The sequence below is a fragment of the Exophiala mesophila genome, assembly GCF_000836275.1.
Source record: "Exophiala mesophila strain CBS 40295 unplaced genomic scaffold supercont1.2, whole genome shotgun sequence".
Lineage (NCBI taxonomy): Eukaryota > Fungi > Ascomycota > Eurotiomycetes > Chaetothyriales > Herpotrichiellaceae > Exophiala > Exophiala mesophila.
The window spans coordinates 3,647,371-3,669,327 of NW_015622505.1; the positions used below are offsets into that span (position 1 = coordinate 3,647,371).

A 21,957-nucleotide genomic window follows, 5' to 3' on the forward strand; every position below is an offset into this window, starting at 1 on the left:
GTGCCAAACTCAAGCGAACATATTTACAGACTTGCAGCAAGTCCTAGTTGATGAGCAGCATTACTGAGTTTCATATTTCTTGAATTTCAGCGTCGTCTATTTCCCTGTCCTATGGCTGAGGAACTAGACCCAAGTCGACTCCAGTGGAGATCCAGTGAAGGAGTAACGAGCTTATGACAAATGTGTTTGCCCATCGTTTGTATTTGCATTGAGTGTACGAACTGATGGCTTGAGACCGATAAGCATACGATAATATGTACGGAGTATGCTTTGAGATAACCAAAAGTTAACAGTGATAAACCAGATATTCTGTTGGCTGACTGCGCGGACTCGGACGCTTCCCTCGGCCATCGCCTCGGTCCCACACGAGGGGTTCAATTCTCCGAATTAAATTCACCTGTTAGACCTCACACGTTCAAAGCATCATCCAAGATACAGATTTGTCCTCGTTGTGAAACATCCACTCTACTGTCTCTATCTGAGACACTAAGCACAAAAGCACTGGTCGGTCAACACTCAGCTCGTCCTCTATCTACTTGCCACCGCCATTCCTCGCACTGTGGAGGTTTATCCCACCTCCTCCTCCCCCGCCTATCACCACCACATCAATACCATCACAATGCCACTAACATTACCCACCACTCTGGGCATCAATGGCCTTCTCATTCCACTGGAACCTCTAACTCCTTCAACATTCTCACCATTCGGCACAGCGATCACCGGTCCATTACCAGACCCGCGGAAAATGAACAAGCCCCCCGTCTCAGCCAGCGAAATCCCACCACCATTACACGCCCCCCATCAACCACAAGCCACACTGGCAAACCAAAACTCGGCATTGAAGACATCGCCCATTTCCGTCTTTCAGAACTCGTACCCTTCATCGTCTGCGAATGGAACTTCTCAGGATCTCCGGAAACCATCGTCGTGGCCGCAAATGAGTATGTTTTCATGTTTTCCGCGCAACCTTAGTGGGATTGGAATGGATGTTCCAGATGGACAGGGCCGTGTCGGAGCAGCTTCGAGGGATGTGTTTCGTGTTTCGATCCTTGAGCGTCATCCGTATACGACGCAGACGTTTGTGCCGCTTGGATTGGCTGCAGAGACTGACTCTGGGGATGTGGATGCCGATGTCGGTAGCCACGATGACGACGGCAATGACACCGTCTTCCTCGTCATCGTCGCCCCGACCTTAACCTCTCCTCTTCCAGCCGCAAGTCCTCCCTCTTCTCTGTCGCCATCCTCACCACCTGACCCCTTAGTAATCCCACAATCATCAACCATCACCACCACCACAAACAATCCACCCGACTTAAGCCGAATCCGGGCCTTTGTAGCCCGCGGCGACCAAGCCGTCACGTACGGAGCAGGAACATGGCATGCACCTATGGTGGTACTGGGATCGCGCAGAGTCGATTTCGTCGTCACACAGTTTGTCAACGGTGTGCCTGACGATGATTGTCAGGAAGTTCTCCTGGGTGACAACCTAGTCAAGGTGGATGTGACGAGTATTTCAAGGAAGCAGCCTTCTTCATCGACACAGAAAGACAGCACAGCGGACGAAAATCATGGACTTTGGAGTATGGGCCGACCGTCAAGACCGAAGCGAAGGTTGCACGTGAAGCCAAAATTGTGATTTCTAAAATGTACCTCGCGTCAATTCATTTAGTGACTTGGGAGGAAAGGAAGATGATCTTGTTTTTGTGAGTAAAGGGATTGGAAATTAGGTGTATAGAGAGAGAGAGAAATCCGCCGGATGCGGATGAGGGTTTATCTTTTAGATAGACAGCGTTGGGATATATATCGGTGGTAGTGGTCATCACCACGCATGACCAGCCAATTCAACCACGAGCATAAGCCGCCGAGGTAGACACATCTCAAGTTTTACTACTCACTGTCCTTGACGATCCAATTTGGTCACCAGCGTCTTCATGTTCAGCCACTCTTCTCTCCTCTCCTCGTCATTACTGGCTTGTAAGCCTTTACCGACGTCGAACACCGTCACATTCCCGTCAAGACCACCCACCGCAATCTGACTTCCGCGTTTCTCCTCCCAAGCTAATTTATTCAGCCCTCGGAATGGAACCACTCCATTCTTCCCCCGACTTGGACTTGCCTTGGTGATGGGCACCTCGAGATCGAAGTTCAGGTCGAAGACCTCCAAGTCCCCAGCTCCAGTGACACAGGCAAACACCGACGGTTTATGGGGAGCCCATTTAGCATCGTAAACCAAATCCTCACGCTCGATGCTCAAGATCGGGGATAGTTTCTCTGCTTCTTTGGATGCTGCTGCCGCAGACCCGGAGCTGGCTGCGGGCTTGGTTCGCCAGAGCTTTACACTCCAATCCGAACTCGAACTGAGGAGTAGATCACCGAGATCGGTGATGCCACGAGCAGGGTGGAAATGTGAGCTCATCACTGGAGCTTTGTGGCCTGAGTATGTGGTCCGACCATCGACACCAGCGGAGGCCCCAGCTCGGTCGTATCTGTGGCATGGGTAGATGCTCCCTTCTTCGGTGCCGACCAAGAAGTATGTGGGGTCAGATGCTGGGAAACTCATGGTCGTGGGGGCCAGTTCGTCTGCCTTGGAGTTGCGCAAGACCAGATACTCTTGAGCCTGCGTCAGCATATCGACAGACCACGAACAAACCACACCGTCCATGGATGCAGTCATGATGTTGTGTGCATTTGGAGTTCCGACTACATTGATACTGTAGACTGGATGCGTATGACCGAGGTGTGATCCTGATTGAGGGGTTTTCTGGACTGGTTGTCCTTGCCTGTTGGAAGACCTCGTGTCCCACAGACAGATCTGCCCAGAATAGCAACCGCCTATGATGAGATTGGGGTGGAATGGTGAAAAGCGTGCAGATAAAACATCCGACGAGGCTCTGAAGGTGTACTCCGGCCGCGAGGGCGAATGGCAATTCCAGATGAGTACAAGTCCAGCCGAGTCATGAGGCGCCGAAGGGTTTTTGGTGTAGGAAGATAATAGCAATTCGTTGAAATGCGGCGAGAAATGAACATCGGATATCATGCGTCGTCGTGAGTCTTTGTCGGAAAACAACTGAAAGGATTCGCGGAGGGAGTGTGCTTTTTTGTTGGATCGTGAGAAATTCGTGTCATCGTCGCTATCGTCCAAAAGGGATGTTCGAGTATAGTCCGCCAGCAGATCATACTCGTCATCCATATCCAGCGCTCGCTCAATAACTCTAGATGACCGTTCGACAAAGTTGGCAAAATCAGGAGACGCAACCACCGCATTAAGCTCGGTGTCTGTCAAGGTGCGCAGTGGAAATCGCTGTGGTGCTGTTGTCGGCAGAAGAGAGTTGGGATCGCCAGTCAATGTTGCCTGAACCTCCTGTTCGATTTCGCGCCTTAAGCTCTGCCGAATTTCTTCGTCCCTTTCCTGATCTCTTTTGATCGAGCGTCTTTTTGAATGTTTCAGGTCTTCATCATCCGAATCGTCTGCTGACTTTGTAATCTCTTCCAGGCTGGGTTCTGTCTGGACTCCTTTAGTGTAGGTGATATATTCTGGCTTGGGGCGGGCAGGTTCATGGCCGGCAGCATCTTCGTGGATTGGAAATGTTGAAGTAGTGGCGTCAGTCTGTGTGGACGTCGACTGCATCAACGCATGGGGGGATGGGTCGACGTCGGTCTGGGGTGTTAGGGTCCCGGTTCCGTGAATCGAACTAGGGCGGGATCCTTTCCTTCCAGGAGAGCCTGGCTGATCCCGCGGTCGACCTAACAGGTCGGAAACGATCTTGTCGACAGCCAACTTTCGCTCTTCCACGGACTGGGCTGGCGTGGCCGTCTATCAAAAAAGTTCAGCATTGAGAATAGGTCCGTTCATTCTAGGGGACGACTTACCTCCCCCAGGTTTGGAGTCGAGGAGCCATATGACTCCCGGCGCAGGTCGCGCTGGCGGCGAAGTTCCTCCAGGCGCGCCTTTTTGGCAAGTAATTCATCTCTGCGCGAGGACATGGCGAAACGTGGGACCTGGGTCAACTCATCTGCGGAAAGGTGGGTGGTGCGTTCTGTCCGTGCGGATTAGGAACAAACAATACTGAGAAAGATGGGGCGTGGGAGGCGCGTTGTCACGTGATGACGATGGGCGCAGGGATCTCCAAAGATTCTCAAGCTCAACCTCCGGCCTGTTGGTTTTTCCGTTGACTGAAGCTCCCGCGACATTTTTGAATCACTTCCCTTTCTACATTTAAACGACCGTCACCGGTAGCGACTGAGAGAGCGAGACGAGCATAAGCATCCATTGCTTTTTAGGCGCATATACCACGAGACTCTCGATCGACGGACTCTTGCCCGGCCAGTCTGTTGCAATGTCAACTTCTCAGGGAGTCAACGTAAGACACGCCGACAGCTTGATAGCATGCCAACAGAGCTGACCAGTGACTGTGCAGGTACTCCGATACTCGGCGCTGATTGCTGGCGTCTTGTACGGATTTTCACACCAAAGAACGATCTACTCGTCTAACGCAGCATCTCACGCGCAAGCCGAATACCAACACAAGGTGGATTTAATACAAAAGGCCAAACTAGAATGGGCAAAGAAGACACTGCCTCCTCAGTCTAAGACTGCAAGTGGTGATGGTATGTTCCCATTGATTTGGACTAATTTAAGATCCGAGCTGGCACAAAATAAGGATATGATGGACTGACATTGAGGTTGACAGTCATTACCGATCCCGACGACAAGAACTTCGACCTGGAGGCATATTTGACCAAGGTGTCTGCGGAGAATTGATTGGGCGGCTGTTATAGGAAGATGATGCTTTCCAACGGGGCAAGAGAGTTAATTGAAGATGGAGAAAAGCCAGCTTGTAGATTGCGACTCGCAGAGTTGAAACCCACCCGAGAGTCTCATTTCCACGGCATCGCATCGGTGATGAGTGCAACAGCGATGCAAAACAACTGTCAACTTGTACATACACGTCTTTGCGGTTTGGTTGTTGTGTAAAACAGGGAACCATCTTGGACGCATGATGAATACGCCGTTCTCCTTGCCTTGGTCTGGATTCCTATGGACAAGTCCAGGGCGGGAGAAGATCTAGAATCGGACATTCAGCTATTCAATACATAGCTAGACCAGGTGAAAAGTTGTCGCTGAATGTTCCGGCTGACTTGATCAATTCTTCCATATGTTGAATCCTCAGCACCGCGATACGCTCCCTTCCCCCAACTGGCTGTGCTGTTTCGATCCCGAGATCGACAAGTCGGGAGGCTTCATCCAACATCCAGGCCAAAGCATGCGAGAATGCAACGAAATTTCCAGAGGTCCTGACATGTCAATCAGGGGGTAACAACACGGTATAGAGTTCAACACAGAGCCCAAGGTCAGAGATGCAGCACACGTGACCAAATGCACCCATCACACCTTCCTTGACTCCGAGCCTCACCTGACGATGAAGGAGCAAGTTATTGCTGCCCATGTTTCTGCACTCCGCACAAGCTGGATCTGCTACGACAACTTTAATCGGCCAAGCTTAAGACTACGAAGTACGAAGTGTACCAAGACTATAGTACGGAGTAGATCTTCCCTCTGTAAAGGAATTCATCGACTGGCGTGCCTCCACCCAGAAGTAATACATAGTGAATTCGTCTCGAGAAGGTAGATCGAAGTTGTTCATATTGCCCATACGCATATGTTGGAGCAAAGGAGGTGCGGAATTCTGGAAAGCTTCCCAGCACCACCCCTTCTGTCCGGCAACGCCAAACCTGAACAGGCTAAGCGTGTCAAGAGCGCTGGGGCACTGGGGTTCTGCATTTGCAGTCACGGGTCACGATTGCGCTTGCACTTCCTACTGTTCGATGCTGTCTTTTTCTCTGGCCAGAATGTGGCTCAATCCAATCTCAAACTCACACCACTTGACCCTCCAGTAGGAGGAATTCTCTCCTAACTCAACCCTTGCATGTCCTAGAGTTTTGTCAGCCGGACTGGAGATCTTCAATATGCCTCCGCTTTGACAAGACCCTCTCCGCAGTTCCTGGGGTTCCATCTGAGCAATGCCTCCAGTCCTGTGATCCGAACTCTGTGTGCCAACAGACAAGTGGTCTTGCACCATGCACGTGTGACGCGTCTGGTCGTTTTCATCACGATGGGACAACCGCGCACCCCCATACCAGCGGCCATTCGGATCTCAACCCAATGACTCTCAGGGATCCCTTGCTCCTTGGACTCTGACAGCCCGTGCTTGTGCCATCTTGGCCCTGCTGCCCTGATCGTCCCCCGCAATTCATGTTGTCCTGGGCATAACTTGATGGTAAGACAATGAGTGGATGAATGCTTCTCGTCGAGATGTGCAGCAGTACCAATTCCCGACGTCCATACCTTTTCTAATATCTTTCTCAGTATCCGTAGATCATTATTCCTTCGAGCCACTGCACCGTCTCCAGTATTGATGGATTTCTGGTGTCCAGCTGATCGTTGTGGACCAAACCCCGCGGCTTGTATCCTCGTCATCATCTCCCCAGATAACAATGGCAGCTCTGGCATACTTGTTGAGTTCAACCTTGCTACCGATTATTCGCCGGTCACCTGTGTTGCCGATCACTGACAGAGAAGAGACATGTCATTCTGAGGCTTCCGAGCAATATTGAATGCACGGCATTGGTTCCAACCCCGCAGACCTTTCTTTTCCGAGAATCCCGCACATCCAATCTTTGCCTGTGCCAACTCACCACTTGAAGACAACTCGAGTCAATGACTCAAGTATCGTTGATCCTCATTGATTCGAGAGATGCTCACGGTCTTAGACCTCGACAACGCTGCTCTGCCCCGCTCCTTCCAAGTCGCTCACGGTCCTCTTCACCAGGGTGTAAAGTAGGTATGCCAGCGGGCCTGCACTCTGCCGAGCAGGCTCTTCCAGTATGATACCGGATGTTCACTCATGCCGTCCATGCACCAACATACCCCAGCTTTGTGGTCAACCCATCGTATGGGGGACTAGACCTCATCATAGTTTAAAGCTTGAACAATTTTGTGCATGACATGATTGGTGGCCAATAAAAACCACATCTCAAGGCTGCTGATCCGGGACGTCTGCTGGCTCGAGGCGAGTCTGAGTCGAGTCGCCGTCCACTGGCCAACTGATCGTCCTGGACCCATGCGGGCTTGGCCGGTCAACAGGTGTTTCTAATTTCATGGCTTGGTCACCACACTGCATTCGGAGGCTGGCTCCAAGGAACATGAGTTTGCCTCTCCACCCAAATGGGAAGCGACACTCGGCTGAGCGGCTTAGGGGGTCTCCCCTCCACCGAGAGGAGAATCACTCGATCATGGTGGTATGTGACGCGACCAAACAAGACCATGCATACCTTATGGGCCTTGCACCTGGTCAAGTATATCATGCACTCCTCACCCAGTATGCTTGAATGATCAATTTGCGCTGTCTCAACCTTGTCTTTGTGTCGCCATCTCAACCCTGCTGGTTCCCTTGGCTTGACCACTTTCTATAAATCGGCGGATACCACGAACATTCTTGCAAACCAGACCATCCTATCCTTGCTTCCCTCAGCACACAATGTCCGCTCCTAACCATCAACCTGACGTCGAGAAGGACCATGCCGGCAGCGACTCGGTGAATGGCAACAGATATGATCTGCACCATGAACACCACGACAGCGAAACTGCCCTGAAGAGAATCAGGACTGCTGGCAGCATTTCCGTCAGTCCAGAGCTGTTTGAGAAGATCTACCTCTCGCCCAAGAATCGTGTTTCCAACAACATTCGGTCTACTTTTGGAAACCCGACTCCTCTGTAAGTTTTGCAACCGTCGACTCTAGCATTCGCTAACGCTAACAAGGGCTTTGATTGGTTTCCTCATCGCACTGACGCCGCTATCCAACGTCTTACTCGGATGGCAAGGCTCAGGCGGTCTCGGTGCTGCTGAAGTGTAAGTGTTTCCACCAACACAGATACAGGAGATTCTTAAGCTGACCACCCCGATAGTGGCGTCTACTATTTCTTCGGAGGCCTCTTGATGCTTATTGCTAGCATCCTGGAATTCATCCTCGGCAACACGTTCCCCTTTGTCGTCTTTGGTTCTTTTGGAGCTTTCTGGCTTGCCTTTGGAGCTACCCTGACACCCTACTTCAACGCCTCCGCCGCATACCTGCCCGACAATCCTGCAGCAGCAGCCTCAGACCCGGTCTTTGCGTCCACCTTCGCTTTCTTCCATGTATACATGGCCGTGCTGGATTTCATCTACATGATCATCGCTCTCCGGACTAACATTGTATTTGTGTTGATCTTTACCTCCCTGACGGCCGGATTCTCCTGTCTCTCGGCCTTGTTCTTCTCTATGGGTCGCTCGGATCCCAATGTCACTTATCAACACGCCGCGGGAGGACTCTTCTTCACTACCTGTCTTCTTGGATGGTATCTCTTCTTTGTGCAACTTCTGGCTGCGGTGGACTTCCCTCTCAACCTCCCAGTCGGCGACCTAAGCAGATACATCAAGGGTGCAAGTGAGAGAGCCAAGGGAGAGTAAGTGTTGAAGGTCTCGGAAGTGGCATGTCGACCTGTACACGGGTGACATGCGTTGATGGACAAAGTGGAGCAGGAGCAGCATTGAGGTCCTTCAGAACAATATGCTGTGTCCCAGATTATACATGAGGGAGATTATACCAGAAAGGAGAGTGGTAGAAGTGTGAGATCGCCACAAGTGTGGTGCAAGGGTAGTCAAAAGGACAACGGCGGTTGGCCAGCCGCCTGCTTGCAACGTTTGTAGCTACAAAATAGGCCTTTAATTACCAACGTACTCAGACTGTTACGCTTCTCCTGATTGTGTGACGAGGTTTGGTAGAGCTCATGACGATCATTTCCAGAGGCTCTATGCACGGATGTAGCACTACAGTATCCATGAAGGAGGTAGAAGTAACCAAGTGGAAACAACAAGGCTGTCCAACAGATTCGCGTTGCAAAGACGGTGAGAAAACAGCTTGTGCTTGTCGAGGGGGGTGGTGCAATCTACGTTGTCCAACTTGAAATGCATCTTGTTGACATTCGCTGATAAACAGACAGACAAAAAGACCGACAGGCCCAATGCAATTATGTCTGTGCTCGCTTCCGACATGTCAAAGGATTCTGCATCAAGGACCTAGGAGAACCGGCGAGACCGGGGTGGGAGCGAGAAGTTGGTGGCTTGCATACCCATTGTCCATGTTTGTGCCAGTTGTGGGCAGCCTGAAAAGTCAACTTGCCCCTTCCCCCCAATTTCCTCTCGTCCGAAGACGGGATTTCTCCATGGGGAAGACGCCTCGAAAGATGGGTGGCGCACGGGGGTTAATCAGTCCATCGTCTCGAGGACATTACGGAGTATGCATAGGCCCACTGGCTTGTTTTTGTGGTTTCAGTTGGTCTGGAGCAGGCGAGTGAGTGGCGTGATATAGTACCATTGCTTGTATCTCTTGGGAGACACTGTGATTTGTAGCAGGCATCAATGGCGACGCTAGACACATGAAGGATCTGGGATCGGATCTGTCTAAGTAAATCAAATATTTGGCATCTGAAGATCTACCTAGGATATAGCTCGCCATCTGGCAGAGCCTGACAGATTTTTGTTGATATTCTTCACAATCATGAATTTCTCACAGCACAAAACACTCGGGAAAAACAAAAGGCCGAAGATCCGCTCTTGGTAGGGTGGATCGTATGGAGACGACGACCTCTTGCTTGAACAAGTCTTTCAGCTCATTGCTAGACTTCCACTGCATGATCAAGAGTGTCAATGGGTGGCATTTGCAGAGTCACTACTTGTCCAAGAGCAGTCTCCTTCACAAGAAACTAGAATTACCAGAAGCCCGAGGGTTGACAACTGCCCATGGCCCCAGGAGTCTTCAAGTTGACCAAAGAAACCCCATCTTAAATATCACAGCATGAACAGAAAATGTAAGTGCTAGATGCCCATCTGTCCCATCAATCAGGCGAGTACAACTTCCCAAGTGTTTTGTTTGAAGAGGCTGGAAGTCCTGGAAGTCAGGTACACGAGGTGTCGTTATTGCACTAGATTCTCCACCCTACACCCCCGCCAAGATCACCCGGCAACTTTGTCACGACCACCTCAGACCTTTCCACCACCATCTCGATTCGTTCGGATGATGACAAGCTCTCAACACATAATCAGTGGATACTGGTGATAGAGCATACACTGGCCGCAACAAAGGCTGATTTAGCCATCTATAACACCTGTTCAACCATCTGGTTCTAATGAAATTCGGATCTGCCTGGGGTTCAATCGGAAAACTAGCTCTCCGTGCCTCATTTCGATCTGTCGTTCAAACTCAAGACCTATTCAGTCTATCCCAGCCTTTGTTCTCGTCTGCTCGCACAATGGCCACAAAAGTCATCATCAATCCACCTCGTGATCCCAACACGTTATCCAATTACAACAATTGGAAGACTATCCACTCTGTCACCAAACTTGACATTGATTTCGACGCTCGAAAGCTCAAGGGAAGCGTTACCCATACATTCAAGGCCATCACCGACGGAGAAAGCGATGAAATCATACTCGACACAAGCTATTTGCAGATCCATGACATCAAAGTCGCCGGCAAAGTGCCCAAGTGGGAGCTCCTGCCTCGAGTGGAGCCGTACGGAAGTCCGCTCAAGATCAAACTTGGCGAAAAACATGCCCTTGACACAACTCTGGACGTCGAAATCGATTTGGAAACCACAGAATCTTGCACCGCCTTACAATGGCTGACTCCAGAGCAAACTGGAAACAAGAAACACCCTTATGTCTTTTCGCAGTGCCAGGCAATCCACGCAAGATCCATTTTTCCTTGTCAAGACACACCGGATGTCAAATCGACATTTGACTTTCACATCACGTCTCGCCTTCCAGTCATCGCTTCTGGCATAGCGGCCAAAGATAATCCTGCGTCCCCTTCGACTACCGGTAGTGGTGAGATGTACAACTTTCAGCAAAAGGTGCCTATTCCTGCATATCTTTTTGCTTTGGCGGCCGGCGACATCGTGACCGCCCCAATCGGTCCACGTAGCACTGTCGCCACCGGGCCTGACGAGATCAAAGATGCCAAATGGGAATTCGAAGAAGACACTGAAAAGTTTCTCAAAGCTGCCGAATCCTTGGTCTACCCCTATGCCTGGGGCGAGTACAATGTCCTCGTGCTCCCCCCATCGTTTCCTTATGGCGGGATGGAAAACCCAGTCTACACATTCGCTACCCCGACGGTAATTTCTGGAGATCGGCAAAATGTCGACGTGATTGCCCACGAACTCAGTCATTCCTGGTCGGGCAATCTCGTCTCCAATGCCTCGTGGGAACATTTCTGGCTCAACGAAGGATGGACCACATATCTCGAACGCCGTATTCAAGCAATAGTCCATGGAGGAGATCAGTGGCGAGACTTCTCTGCCATCATTGGTTGGAAGGCCATGACCGACAGCATTGAACAATATGGGACCGAGCACGAATTCACCAAATTAGTGATCGACTTGAAAGGCATAGACCCTGACGATGCATTCTCATCCATCCCCTACGAGAAAGGCTTCAATTTTCTATATTACATTGAAAAACTCATCGGCAAAGACCAATTCGACACCTTTATTCCCCATTACTTTGAAACCTGGCGCGGCAAGTCCCTCGACAGCTACGATTTCAAAGCCACACTCCTAGGTTTCTTCTCCGCCAACCAAGAAGTAGCCACCAAACTCAACCAAATCGACTGGGACACCTGGTTCTACAAGCCCGGATACCCTCCCAAACCCGATTTCGACACATCCCTCGTCGACGCCGCCAATTCCCTCGCCGACCAATGGGAGAAGTTCACACACGAACCCAACCCCGATTTCGGACCTACGAAACTCGACATTGCAGGCTGGTCGGCCAATCAAGTCGTCGTGTTCCTCGAACGAGTCCTACTATTCAAGAAAAACCTACCGGTCCCTCATTCGAACTACATGGGATCCATCTACGAACTCAAAGAAAGTCGCAACGTTGAAGTTTCGTCGCGGTATTATCAGGTTGCGATGAAGAGTGGAGATGTGTCGATCAAACCGTTTGTGGTTGAATTACTGGGTCAGGTGGGAAGAATGAAGTTTGTGCGCCCTTTGTATCGTGGCCTGTTGTCCTTGGATGTCGATCTGGCGGTTGATACCTTTGAGAAGAACAAGGACTTTTATCATCCGATTTGTAGGGCCATGGTGGCAAAGGATATCTTTGGTGCGAAGAATAAGGTGACTGCCTCTTGAACTAAAGGGGTATAGATTAGAATGGAAGGGTGGGTTGAATTATGGGATTGTATCCTTTACCCTTATTCTTATATCGCGAATGGAGTCGTTGGATGTCACTCTTCATAAGGTACACCCTATCCTTATCATACCTTGGGAAGGGAAAAATGAATCCCTACCAGCTACCTACCACCAATAGATTAGATCCGAAACAGTCAAAGTAGAGCAAACGATGCATTCATATTGATGGACTGCTGCACTTCTAAGTTATGGTCTAGCCACTGACGCCTTTCTTGATCATTACATACTTGTCATGTAAGCATCACAGTGGATCATGAATCGCGCAATCTCTCCATCAAAATCCGTAGGATTTCATCTTCCCAATTATTTAGCTCGAGCCAGTCGGGGATGACGATGCGCTCGCGGGAGATGATGATGCTATCCTCGTTGATGTCAGGGTCTATTGCACTGCCTCGATGGGCTTTTGATCGTTGGGAAGAGGATGGGCGGTGTCCAGCAGAAGAACCACTTGGGTTTAGGTGGAGGTGCGGTACCCTGGATGCTGAACTATACGAAATGGTCCGAGTGACCCGTGTTTCCTGAGTGCTCAGCTTGGCGAGATCTCCTGTATCTGAGCCGGCCTCGGTTGTGTCTTCGTCGGATGAGTTGTCTACTTTGGAGTCTGGTACGGTCGTTGGGGGTGCCGCAGACGGTGTTGCGGCGTTGGTGGTGGTTGTGGCAGCAGTGGGGGAAGAGCCGTCCCAATCATCTTTCTCTAGGTCGACTTGGTGAGGTTCGGCTCTGGCTCTACGACGTTCCTCTCTCAAAGCCTTCAAGTCCACGGGAGTCCACCAGTAGATTGGATATCGTCGTCCAGCTAGGTTGTTGAGGAGTAAAGCGCTGGAAAGCATCAAGACGGATGCAAGGAGTACGAGTGGGATCAACCACCATCCCAAGACTTGAATCTCAACTGTCGTTGAGGCCATTAGAGCGGTCGCTCCGGCTGGAGGATGGACGCTCTTGGTCGCGCTCATCAACATACTGGCAAGGCCAACCGAGATAGCACCGGCCAGCCATCGTAAGTCTTCATAGCGATCTTGAGGGAGATGACCAAATAGCTTGGCGACACAGACAGCAACTAGAGCTGACAGGAAATGACCAACAAAGAGGTTCCTCGGTTGGGCTAGAGGAGATTCAATGGTGTTGTATTCGAGTATGGCGGCGGCGCCGAACGAGGCAATGATGATGGGAGCCGTGTGGCCGGACAAAGGAGGTAGAGCGAGAAAGACATGTTCGATAATGGCCAGACCGCAGAAGGTGCCTATGAATATCGAAGTGTATAAAATGGTGTCATGAAACCTTTGTGGTGGAGGTGGAGAAGGATGGTCTTTGCGAGGGGCTCGATAGCCAAGGAAATAAGAAATATGTCTAGGGAGGAGGTGAAGTGGTGATCGAGGAATGTATGGATTGAGATAGACGTCTATATCAAACGGTGTTGAATAGCTCCGAGACGTTCGATGTGGTGGGGCAGAAGCCTTGCGTTTCGGCTGGGGGGTTGAGGTGGCTGTCTGTGTCATTTTCGCTGGGGCTGAAGAGGGAGGGTGACCTTGGAGGGTCGAAGTCGTAGATTATATCGCTATTCTGATCAAGGACGGATTGGGAGTAATTGCATGAGACTGTGAAATTGACGAAGAGGATAGGAGAAAACGAGTGACTTGAGGGAGGGTGTGATCTTTAAGAGGGCAGTAGGGGGATATAATTCAAGTGACGATGATGATGCGGTTGATATATTACCCCAGGTTCTCGTCGTCGCCTCCGTCGCCGCCGGGGTTTGAACGATGACGTGGGCGAACAAGGTTATAAGTGAGATGGAATGGAGTGTGCACGACGCATCGACGGCACCAGCACAACTTACATAGGAGAAGATACTAATGAGGCCATCGAGGACAGAGCAAGGGTATCGGAAGACCGAGACAAGCGGCCATTATGTCTCGAATAGTGAGCAAAACCCTCGTCAAGGTGGCCATGCCGTAATGACAATTTGGACTGTCGACAGCATCTCCGCTGTACAAGAAAACCACCATAGAAAAGTTGGGGTGTAAAAGCAGCCGGGGAAAAGAGCTCCGCTCCACTTGTAAGTCACGGTGTAAGCAACGGCAGGGGCCACCTGAGGCAGGATGGTTGCGTGGGTAGGAAGCAATAAAACAACATTTGAGCGACCATAGACAAAAGGAGGAGTTACGAAAGAGAAACCAAATGAATGGCCAGAAATGATTCCTTGTTAGTCATGAATGTTAGAGTTGAGAAATAAGCTAAACCTGTTTGGGGCTGGCGCCAGGATATCTGGATCTGGGGGAAGAGTCACCCAGGCTTGATGGTTGAAGAGGAGGTTACGGTACTTAAAAGCAGCGCCAATGTCGGTTCATAGTATAGCAGGCACTTGATGTTCTGTTGGAGGACGATTAAAATAACTCAAGAGATGGGGAGAGCAAGAGTCTGTAATACCTGACAACACGTGATATCAATGGACATCCAGGTTCAAGTTCATTGTGAACAGGGCATACTGTTAGAATGCTCATCTTCATCGCCGAGAGGGCCTTACTACCACTACAATACCTACCTTATGATGTATACGAGCATTGATGAGCTTAACTATCTTCACATGTCCCATCAATATACCTACACCTTACACAGCCAAAAACACAACCACCAGATCCTAATACGAAAATATTGCAAAAACAAAAAACAGAACTGTGGCGGCACCCGGAATCGAACCGGGATCGGATCGGAGCTGGTTGTCGGTTAAAGGACAATCCACAACGATACATGCTGACCATTACTATGAGGCATGTTAATTACCAGGCGCTTATAGAGACATTGGTTTGAGGGAAACTCACCACCATGCCACCGCCTTGATTTTTGGCAAAAATCGGGAGTTTTAATTAATGTCGTTGTGACTTTTGTGGCCGCCCCTCCTCTTGGCGAGTGGTTGGTTTGGGAGTCCTCCTCCGGGGCTACAGTTCGGTCTGGGCGGAAGCTTAGGTGAGGGGCGTGTGGCCGAGTTATGGGTCAAACCCTTTGCGCACGTGATTAATCTACGGAGATAAGCGTACCCTCCTCGGATGTGATGCCTTTACTACTGGACATCACCTCAAAACGCAACGTGTATCTAAGACAAACAGATACAATGGAGTTTTAATTTGGAGGATCCGCCAAGATGTCCTGTTCCGACGTACGGAGTACATACAGCACAGTATCATCATTGCCACGTCCCAAGGAGGCTGTGCATCAGTGGCACCCTGAATCAACGCATCATTCCTACTAGACCCCATGTCAGAAGACAGTCAGTTTTGCCCAGATATGCCAGAGTCTACACTACTGTGGGACAAGGGTTCAGGTGTACTCTTGCTCTCGTACAACGATGAAAACAATCAACAGCTGTTTGGTTGAAGTGGAGAAACATCAAAAGAAGTTGGCAGAGAGTAGAATTACATGGTATTCGACATGAATGTGTGGTAATAACTCTAACTGTGTGAGTTCGATGGCCATATCCCACCGCACTTGGACTACAATGCATGCTGTCTGTCAATCATGAATTTTGTGTGCGCCAGCCCGATGCTGATACATCACTCGATATGGCATGCTGAACTGCCTGTATGAGATTCCTTCGGATAGCTCCAGAGCTGAGGTCGATCACGCTCTAGTCTGGTCGCCTATCCAATTCATACCACCGCGCAGCGTCTCGCATGCATAAAAGCCCATCAATCCATCATAAGAGTCATAACATCGTGGCATGTGCAGTCGGACTGACTTCATCTTCCAGCTTCCAGCTGGGATGGCGTCCGCTGAATCTCTGGAGAAGCAGTCGGCCCACTGGACTGTTCGGTCGACGCTGCGGGTCGATTTCGACGGGGAAGGCGGAATCCGGTGATTCGTGATCTCCAGGTTGTTCTTTCAGGCTCACGTTGGATCTCCTCTGACTCAATGTTGGTGCCGTTCGCCTCGCTCTGCTGTGTCCGTGAGCTGCGACCCTGTCTTTCGGTCTGCATGACCACCGGAAAGCCGTGCCTATCGCGGTCGTGGTACACGATACTCATGAACCGACCGGGGATGTACATTGCCGGTCTTCGACCTGGGCGACCGCTTCCAATGATTGAGAATGCGGTTGGGGGAGGTGCAGGAAGCTCTCCATTAGTGCCAGTCCTACCAAGGCCGTCGGCATTGGCGCCATCGGGTCTCGGCTTTGGTACATAATAGTCTGCCTTGCACAGAGGACAACATGCACGTCTGGATGTCAACCAGGGATCCACACACGAAGCGTGGAAAGCGTGGCCGCAGTGAAGACCACGAACGTCGTCATCATCTTCGATGGTGTCGATACAGATGGCACACGCATCGCCGGGGTCTGGTAGCTGCTCGGCAGGGACGGCGGTCTGAATGTGCTCATCGTCATCATCATCTTCATTGGAAGTGACTTTGTGTACGATTGGGGAATCTGGATCTGAGTCGGTTGATTTGGCTCTAGTCGGAGTGGCTGGACGAGTTCCGAGGCCGTTTTTACTACCGGGAGATTTTGGGTTTTCCTGATTGTTTGTGTACTGATCTTTTTCTGTCGGCTCTGGCGCCTCGCGAGCTTCAGAGGTGTCCTTAGCGTCTCGTGACTCGTCGTGTAGGCTAGCAGGGCGAGTAGGAGGCCGCGAAGCTGTGTTGATTCCACCAGCGGTAGGCAAACCTTCGTCGGCTCTCGAAGCACGCCATGATTTGTATTTTGTAAGAGGGAATTTTTCGTTGACCTCGTCCATACTCATCAGTTTCTTTTCTCTTCTTCGGCGATGCTGTCTAGGCATAGCGCCGAGATCGACTGCATCAGGATCCTCGCCATTCATGCGCTGTCGATTGCGCTGATTGTAACGGAAGCAATATTTGACACCGACGATGATCCTGGCTAGGGGTTAATAGGTGCCTACATGGCCAATGTGAGATTAATACGCACCATAAGTTTGTAAAGACCACGCCGAAACCAAGAGCGACGAAGAAAAGTAACGGTGAACTTGGCCCACTGCCACCACTGGATGCACTGGTCGCGGTTGGGGCGGCAGACGTCACCGACGCCGTTGTTGTTGCCGCTGACATCTTGATTGACTGGGGAGGAGGGTAGGAAGGTGCGCCTTGTGCAGCGGTAAAGAGTTGGCGATCAAGAGAGGCAAGTGGCACTCATCGAATTGGTTTGTGAAAGGACGCGGATGACCAAAACAGTGAGTCGACCAGAAACCCAAACCCAGAAACGCCAACAGGCAAGAGTGAGTGGTTTTCTTGGATGCTGACGAGATTGGAATTCGGGGTGAATTGATGGTGTTTCAAGGGAGTGAGAAGCTGGGGGGGTGGTACAAAAACCCGGACCAGCCGCGGGATTATTGGCCGAGGGAGAAAGAGAGTCAAGGTAAGCCAGCGCAAGTCATCTGTACAGCCCAGCTGAAGGGTACAAGACAGATGTTGACAATGTGAGATGACTGAGATTGTCAAGTGAGTGTGCAAATGGATGATCAAATGCAGTGGTGATGGATGGGGACAAGGCGTTGATGGAGTTGATGGACCAGTGTCGAAGACCAAGAACCAAGATGATGGAGGGAGTAGAAGAGAGTTGGCAGGCTGGCAAGGAAGGTGGCCTAGACTTGTAACATATGCCCATGCACACTGGGCACAGTTATTAGCTGGAGCGCCAAAAGAGTCACCAAAGGCGTGAAACTCAAATCAAGACTCTGGTGCACAGGGCAGATGGCAGCCGCACACCACTACTGGGGTCTGGCACTAAATGGTGACTAGAACTGTGAGTGAACTAATTACGGAGTACTACTGAACGGAACAGGCCACGCACACACCTGCACTTCATTCCCTCTCCCGCTCTCACACTCTGTCCCAGAACCTTGTGCGAAAAGGCTGGGTCAGTTTTTAAGGTTGGCTGGACCTGAGACCATCAAACAAGGAGCCTAGAGCCGCCAAAGCCGACGATTTGTTAGGCTTCTCCAGGGTTCAATGCAGCCACTAACTATCTAAGTTTTAGCGCATGATAGCCAAGCGGTCGCCTAACCTCCGAGGCACCCCCAAAGCCACCGAAAGCCACCGAAGTGTCGTGAGGTTCAGGGAGGGGAACTTGCGAGCTTCACGGGCCTTAAAAGCCTGGGCAACCGTCGAAAGCATTCCTATCCGTCGGTAAAACCATCAAACTCATGACTTCTTGCATGAGTGGCGATTATTGTTTCTAGTGTGGACGAAAGAACCGCTTTCCGGGCACTGCGCAAACATTTCCCGCTGAAGTTTGCGAGGGACGTGGATCTCTCTAATTAGCAGTGATGACATTGTCAACCCTTGGACGTAATCTATTATCCGTCATGGAGGAGTGACGATCTCTAGGAATGATACGAATGACTGGGTGATCATGTATGATGTTGGTGATGGAGGTTTATGGGCCAAGGCCCCCTCGGTCATCCTCCTCCTCCCCCCATGAACATGCACCATGTCCCTGCCCACCAGCCGCAATGGCCGCGTTATCCTTTGCTCTTTTTAGCTTTGGCTTCCTTTTTAGCAGCACCTAAGGAAATAGTGATAGAGGATGCAGATGCGTTCTTTGCGCCAATCTGCACTTCTACAAAACTACTAAAAGTTCAGTGAGCTTGTATCATGAGACCAACGCAGCAAGAAATAGTCGAACCGAGGAACTGTGAATTTATGACTGGCCGTCAAATGTGCGCTGATCTTTTTGATTTGTCTATATTCAATGGACAGATCCGCTCTCTCCAGCTTCCAAGCACTGGGTCTAGTACGGGGTGCATCAAGCTGCAGGATACTAAGTACTTGCAGCAATGTACATACCCTACCTAGTAGTAACTACCTACTGTATGTGTATACTGGTAGGCTTAAGGAGATAAATCGGTGGCTGCATTCGATAGAATCAGGAAGATAGGTCCCCCCTATCTTCATCATTCATCACCATCCCATTCCTGATTGACATGTTCAACTGTCGAGCATCCATTGCATCGCATCGCATTACATCCATCGCTTACTTAGACCCTACTTTTTCAGTCGAAGATTTTCAGATCCATTTCTCTCATATGACCATCAATCCATGACAATTATCGAACACAGCCGCAAAAGACGAGAACTCAAACCCCACCGTGGTGATGGAGTGTGCGTGGTCTTTTCTTGGATTCAACTGATTCAACTGAATATCTGTCATGCGCTTCCGTACTTGCCGTGTTAGTGACCCACCGTCGCTGTTTTGACTGGAGGAATTGTCACGTGGGCTCTTCGCAAGCTTATCCTACCTGAACGCTGGAATACTTGCCTTTCTCCGCTTTTTGCCCGTCCTTGCGCGTGTATGAGAGTCCAGAGGCCGTGTTTGTGGGTGTTACTACATTATTGTGCAGGTAAATCCCCTTCCGCGGACTTGAGAATGCTACCTCCGGCCCCTAGCAAACGTAATTGTGTGCATAGGTACCGAGGGTCTCCTGCATATCTTAGCCTTGCCATCGTACTCCGTAATGCTATCCACAAGGCATTCCACCTGGCTGTGCCGTGAATGCCGCACAAAGCATAAGTCTATCGCTGATATTAATACATTATTAGTCAAGCTACATGCTTGATATACATGTGGACGTGCGTCCTCCAGCAGAGTCCAACGCTAGAATTTGGAATTTGCCACATTGATCATGCAAGTTCGACGCTTTGCGGGTTCCGAAAGACATTGTCCGGGTCTCTCTTTGCCTTGATATCCTCCAGTCTCGCCAAATTCTCTCCCCAGTACTGCTTCTGTGCATCAGCCAAAAAGGGATCGACGTAGCCCGGATAACTACCCTTGATGCCGGGTGTATGGTCGATGACAACCTCATTCAATCCATCCAAAAAATCTCGTTGCTGGTTTTCAAAGATTCCCAGCAGATCCACGGCATAGCTCTGCAAGAAATACAAGGTGTCACGGAAGGCATACGCCGTGGCATCGGGCGCAACCTCGTTGATCTTGCCGGCTTCCAGGTCGAAGATCACAAACCACGGCACGCCCAGGAGACTCAGGTCGCGAGATGCTTCGCCAAAGTACTCGAACATAGCGTCGATTCCTGTATCGGTCATGAGGGTATCGTTGGTGAAGGATAGAGACTTTGAGTAGAAATGAGTGGGGATGCCAGCAAACAGCTCTAGACCGAGCTCGGAGAGATCATGCCCAACCGCCACTGCGGCATCGACCAGATGAACGTCGATGCTTGATTCGTTGATGCCAGACAACTGTGTCTCGAGCTTGAGCGCGCTAAACTCCTTCTCTGTTCCGTAGTAGAATCCGGTGATGACAGATCCGAAAGGGAAGGCGATGAACTGGGACGACAATTTCCAAGATAGATCCGGGTCCGTCACCAGCTCTTGCCAGGCTTTGAAAGCCTCTGCCTGTAGCTTGGGGTCGCCGATAGTGACATTGTAGGTGTATGCCACTGCATTCCCAGGTGCTGGATGAGTCTGGACGTGGAAATCGGTCACTATTCCAAACGAAGCGCCTGCGCCTCGAATGGCGAAGAAGATATCCTCGTTTTCCTTCTCTGACGCCGTCACAATAGATCCATTGGCGAGAACCACCTCGGCGTCGATAATCTGATCGGTCGCAGCGCCATATTGTCGCGAGATTCGGCCGAGGCCTCCAATGGTATAATGTCCGCCAACCCCCACCTGAGGAGCATCTCCATGAGGCACCACTCGGTCGTATTCGAGGAGAAACTCATTCACGTCCTTGAGGCGGTTTCCAGGACCCAGGTGCGCAGTCTTGTCTGACTCATCAAACGTCAGTTGGTCCAGATACTTCATGTCCACCACCACTGCGCCGTCATCTCCTCCAAGGCCTATGACACAGTTAGAAAAAATCCTGGTCAACGCGCATCAGCGTAAGTTCCGTTAACTTGCCATAATTGCCAAAACTGTGACCCCCACTCCTCGCCTGTACAAAGGCATCTGCTTCCGCAGCACATTTGACAACCCCACTGACCTCTTGCGCGCTTTCAGGATATGTAATGGCCAAAGGCTTGGTCTTGTACACCAGGTTGTATCTATTGACGTCGAGAAGTTCAAAGAGAAATTTGTCAGAGAATGCCACCCGATTACTGCGACCATCCAAGGCCTTGACAATGCAATCCTTTAGCGTTTTGGACTGTGCTGAGACCAGGTGGGGGCTCAGAGCCACCCAGCAAAAGACACAGGCGAGAAACACTAGCAACATGGCCTGGAATCACCCGCCAGGGTCTCACGAAAAAGAACTTATCGAGGTAAAGACTGGAAGGGACTGCATTTGGGGTTTGCGGCCGACGAAGAAGTAAGGAAATGAAAGAGAATGTGAAAAGATTCCCCGGAAGATAGACAGATAGATACTCTGCAAAAAACTGCTTGGATTGAAGCTGAAGGTGAAGATGAACTTGACCCACACAATACTCACTCACTCACCCACTCGCTGTTTGCCAGTTCAAGTACGGCAGACATGATGAACGAGCCAGCGGGAAGCCCCACTGAAAGCCGACTGGGTGTTTGAGCACTGGGATTGGGACAGGCCATTTTCGCCTCTTCCAAGGCCCAGGGCCACGCGCTGCTGCTCCAACAAGTCAAGACATGGCTCGATTGCCCGAGGACATAGAGACAAAAAAACAGGCACTTTGGTTCACACCCACCTACCCGCCCACCTTGCCCACAATAAACCATCTGACGTTCCAGCATAG

The 21,957-nt window shown here is 50.6% G+C and overlaps 8 protein-coding genes across 8 annotated transcripts; 4 read left to right on the forward strand and 4 right to left on the reverse strand.

The window, feature by feature from the left end:
- The first annotated feature begins 427 nt into the window (after window positions 1-427).
- PV10_03107 (uncharacterized protein) lies at window positions 428-1,872 on the forward strand. Its single transcript, XM_016367509.1, has one exon. It carries the CDS (start codon window positions 620-622, stop codon window positions 1,634-1,636), a length of 1,017 nt encoding a protein of 338 aa, XP_016227027.1. The 5' UTR covers window positions 428-619; the 3' UTR covers window positions 1,637-1,872.
- PV10_03108 (uncharacterized protein) lies at window positions 1,712-4,014 on the reverse strand. Its single transcript, XM_016367510.1, has 2 exons — window positions 3,871-4,014; window positions 1,712-3,814 (listed from the first exon to the last, which is right to left on the reverse strand). Exons 1-2 carry the CDS (start codon window positions 3,982-3,984, stop codon window positions 1,892-1,894), a joined length of 2,037 nt encoding a protein of 678 aa, XP_016227028.1. The 5' UTR covers window positions 3,985-4,014; the 3' UTR covers window positions 1,712-1,891.
- Window positions 4,015-4,173: 159 nt separating this feature from the next.
- On the forward strand, window positions 4,174-5,315 carry PV10_03109 (uncharacterized protein). The gene is made up of 3 exons (XM_016367511.1): window positions 4,174-4,361; window positions 4,419-4,608; window positions 4,692-5,315. The coding sequence occupies exons 1-3, from the start codon at window positions 4,338-4,340 to the stop codon at window positions 4,760-4,762; spliced, it is 285 nt and encodes a 94-aa protein (XP_016227029.1). The 5' UTR covers window positions 4,174-4,337; the 3' UTR covers window positions 4,763-5,315.
- Window positions 5,316-7,362: 2,047 nt separating this feature from the next.
- On the forward strand, window positions 7,363-8,705 carry PV10_03110 (uncharacterized protein). Its single transcript, XM_016367512.1, has 3 exons — window positions 7,363-7,774; window positions 7,821-7,910; window positions 7,967-8,705. The coding sequence occupies exons 1-3, from the start codon at window positions 7,539-7,541 to the stop codon at window positions 8,505-8,507; spliced, it is 867 nt and encodes a 288-aa protein (XP_016227030.1). The 5' UTR covers window positions 7,363-7,538; the 3' UTR covers window positions 8,508-8,705.
- A 1,418-nt stretch (window positions 8,706-10,123) lies between these two features.
- On the forward strand, window positions 10,124-12,462 carry PV10_03111 (leukotriene A-4 hydrolase/aminopeptidase). The gene has a single exon (XM_016367513.1). The coding sequence runs from the start codon at window positions 10,226-10,228 to the stop codon at window positions 12,233-12,235; it is 2,010 nt and encodes a 669-aa protein (XP_016227031.1). The 5' UTR covers window positions 10,124-10,225; the 3' UTR covers window positions 12,236-12,462.
- Window positions 12,463-12,470: 8 nt separating this feature from the next.
- On the reverse strand, window positions 12,471-13,791 carry PV10_03112 (uncharacterized protein; the record flags this gene model as incomplete). Its single annotated transcript, XM_016367514.1, has 1 exon — window positions 12,471-13,791. The coding sequence occupies one exon, from the start codon at window positions 13,789-13,791 to the stop codon at window positions 12,547-12,549; it is 1,245 nt and encodes a 414-aa protein (XP_016227032.1). The 3' UTR covers window positions 12,471-12,546.
- Window positions 13,792-15,630: 1,839 nt separating this feature from the next.
- PV10_03113 (uncharacterized protein) lies at window positions 15,631-17,886 on the reverse strand. Its single transcript, XM_016367515.1, has 2 exons — window positions 17,208-17,886; window positions 15,631-17,155 (listed from the first exon to the last, which is right to left on the reverse strand). The coding sequence occupies exons 1-2, from the start codon at window positions 17,345-17,347 to the stop codon at window positions 16,027-16,029; spliced, it is 1,269 nt and encodes a 422-aa protein (XP_016227033.1). The 5' UTR covers window positions 17,348-17,886; the 3' UTR covers window positions 15,631-16,026.
- A 1,977-nt stretch (window positions 17,887-19,863) lies between these two features.
- Window positions 19,864-21,669, reverse strand: PV10_03114 (uncharacterized protein). The gene is made up of 2 exons (XM_016367516.1): window positions 21,155-21,669; window positions 19,864-21,093 (listed from the first exon to the last, which is right to left on the reverse strand). The coding sequence occupies exons 1-2, from the start codon at window positions 21,465-21,467 to the stop codon at window positions 19,919-19,921; spliced, it is 1,488 nt and encodes a 495-aa protein (XP_016227034.1). The 5' UTR covers window positions 21,468-21,669; the 3' UTR covers window positions 19,864-19,918.
- Window positions 21,670-21,957: the final 288 nt, after the last annotated feature.

Bases quoted from the DNA above. Each gene is read 5' to 3' on its own strand.
- PV10_03107 (XM_016367509.1), top strand. From the start codon at position 620: ATGCCACTAACATTACCCACCACTCTGGGCATCAATGGCCTTCTCATT.
- PV10_03108 (XM_016367510.1), bottom strand. From the start codon at position 3,984: ATGTCCTCGCGCAGAGATGAATTACTTGCCAAAAAGGCGCGCCTGGAG. The intron at 3,815-3,870 runs GTAAGTCGTCCC...CTTTTTTGATAG, and splicing joins CGACTCCAAACCTGGGGGAG to ACGGCCACGCCAGCCCAGTC.
- PV10_03109 (XM_016367511.1), top strand. From the start codon at position 4,338: ATGTCAACTTCTCAGGGAGTCAAC. The intron at 4,362-4,418 runs GTAAGACACGCC...GTGACTGTGCAG, and splicing joins CAACTTCTCAGGGAGTCAAC to GTACTCCGATACTCGGCGCT. The intron at 4,609-4,691 runs GTATGTTCCCAT...TGAGGTTGACAG, and splicing joins TAAGACTGCAAGTGGTGATG to TCATTACCGATCCCGACGAC.
- PV10_03110 (XM_016367512.1), top strand. From the start codon at position 7,539: ATGTCCGCTCCTAACCATCAACCTGACGTCGAGAAGGACCATGCCGGC. The intron at 7,775-7,820 runs GTAAGTTTTGCA...AACGCTAACAAG, and splicing joins TTTGGAAACCCGACTCCTCT to GGCTTTGATTGGTTTCCTCA. The intron at 7,911-7,966 runs GTAAGTGTTTCC...CCACCCCGATAG, and splicing joins GGTCTCGGTGCTGCTGAAGT to TGGCGTCTACTATTTCTTCG.
- PV10_03111 (XM_016367513.1), top strand. From the start codon at position 10,226: ATGAAATTCGGATCTGCCTGGGGTTCAATCGGAAAACTAGCTCTCCGT.
- PV10_03113 (XM_016367515.1), bottom strand. From the start codon at position 17,347: ATGTCAGCGGCAACAACAACGGCGTCGGTGACGTCTGCCGCCCCAACC. The intron at 17,156-17,207 runs GTGCGTATTAAT...ACCCCTAGCCAG, and splicing joins GTGGTCTTTACAAACTTATG to GATCATCGTCGGTGTCAAAT.
- PV10_03114 (XM_016367516.1), bottom strand. From the start codon at position 21,467: ATGTTGCTAGTGTTTCTCGCCTGTGTCTTTTGCTGGGTGGCTCTGAGC. The intron at 21,094-21,154 runs GCAAGTTAACGG...ACTGTGTCATAG, and splicing joins TCACAGTTTTGGCAATTATG to GCCTTGGAGGAGATGACGGC.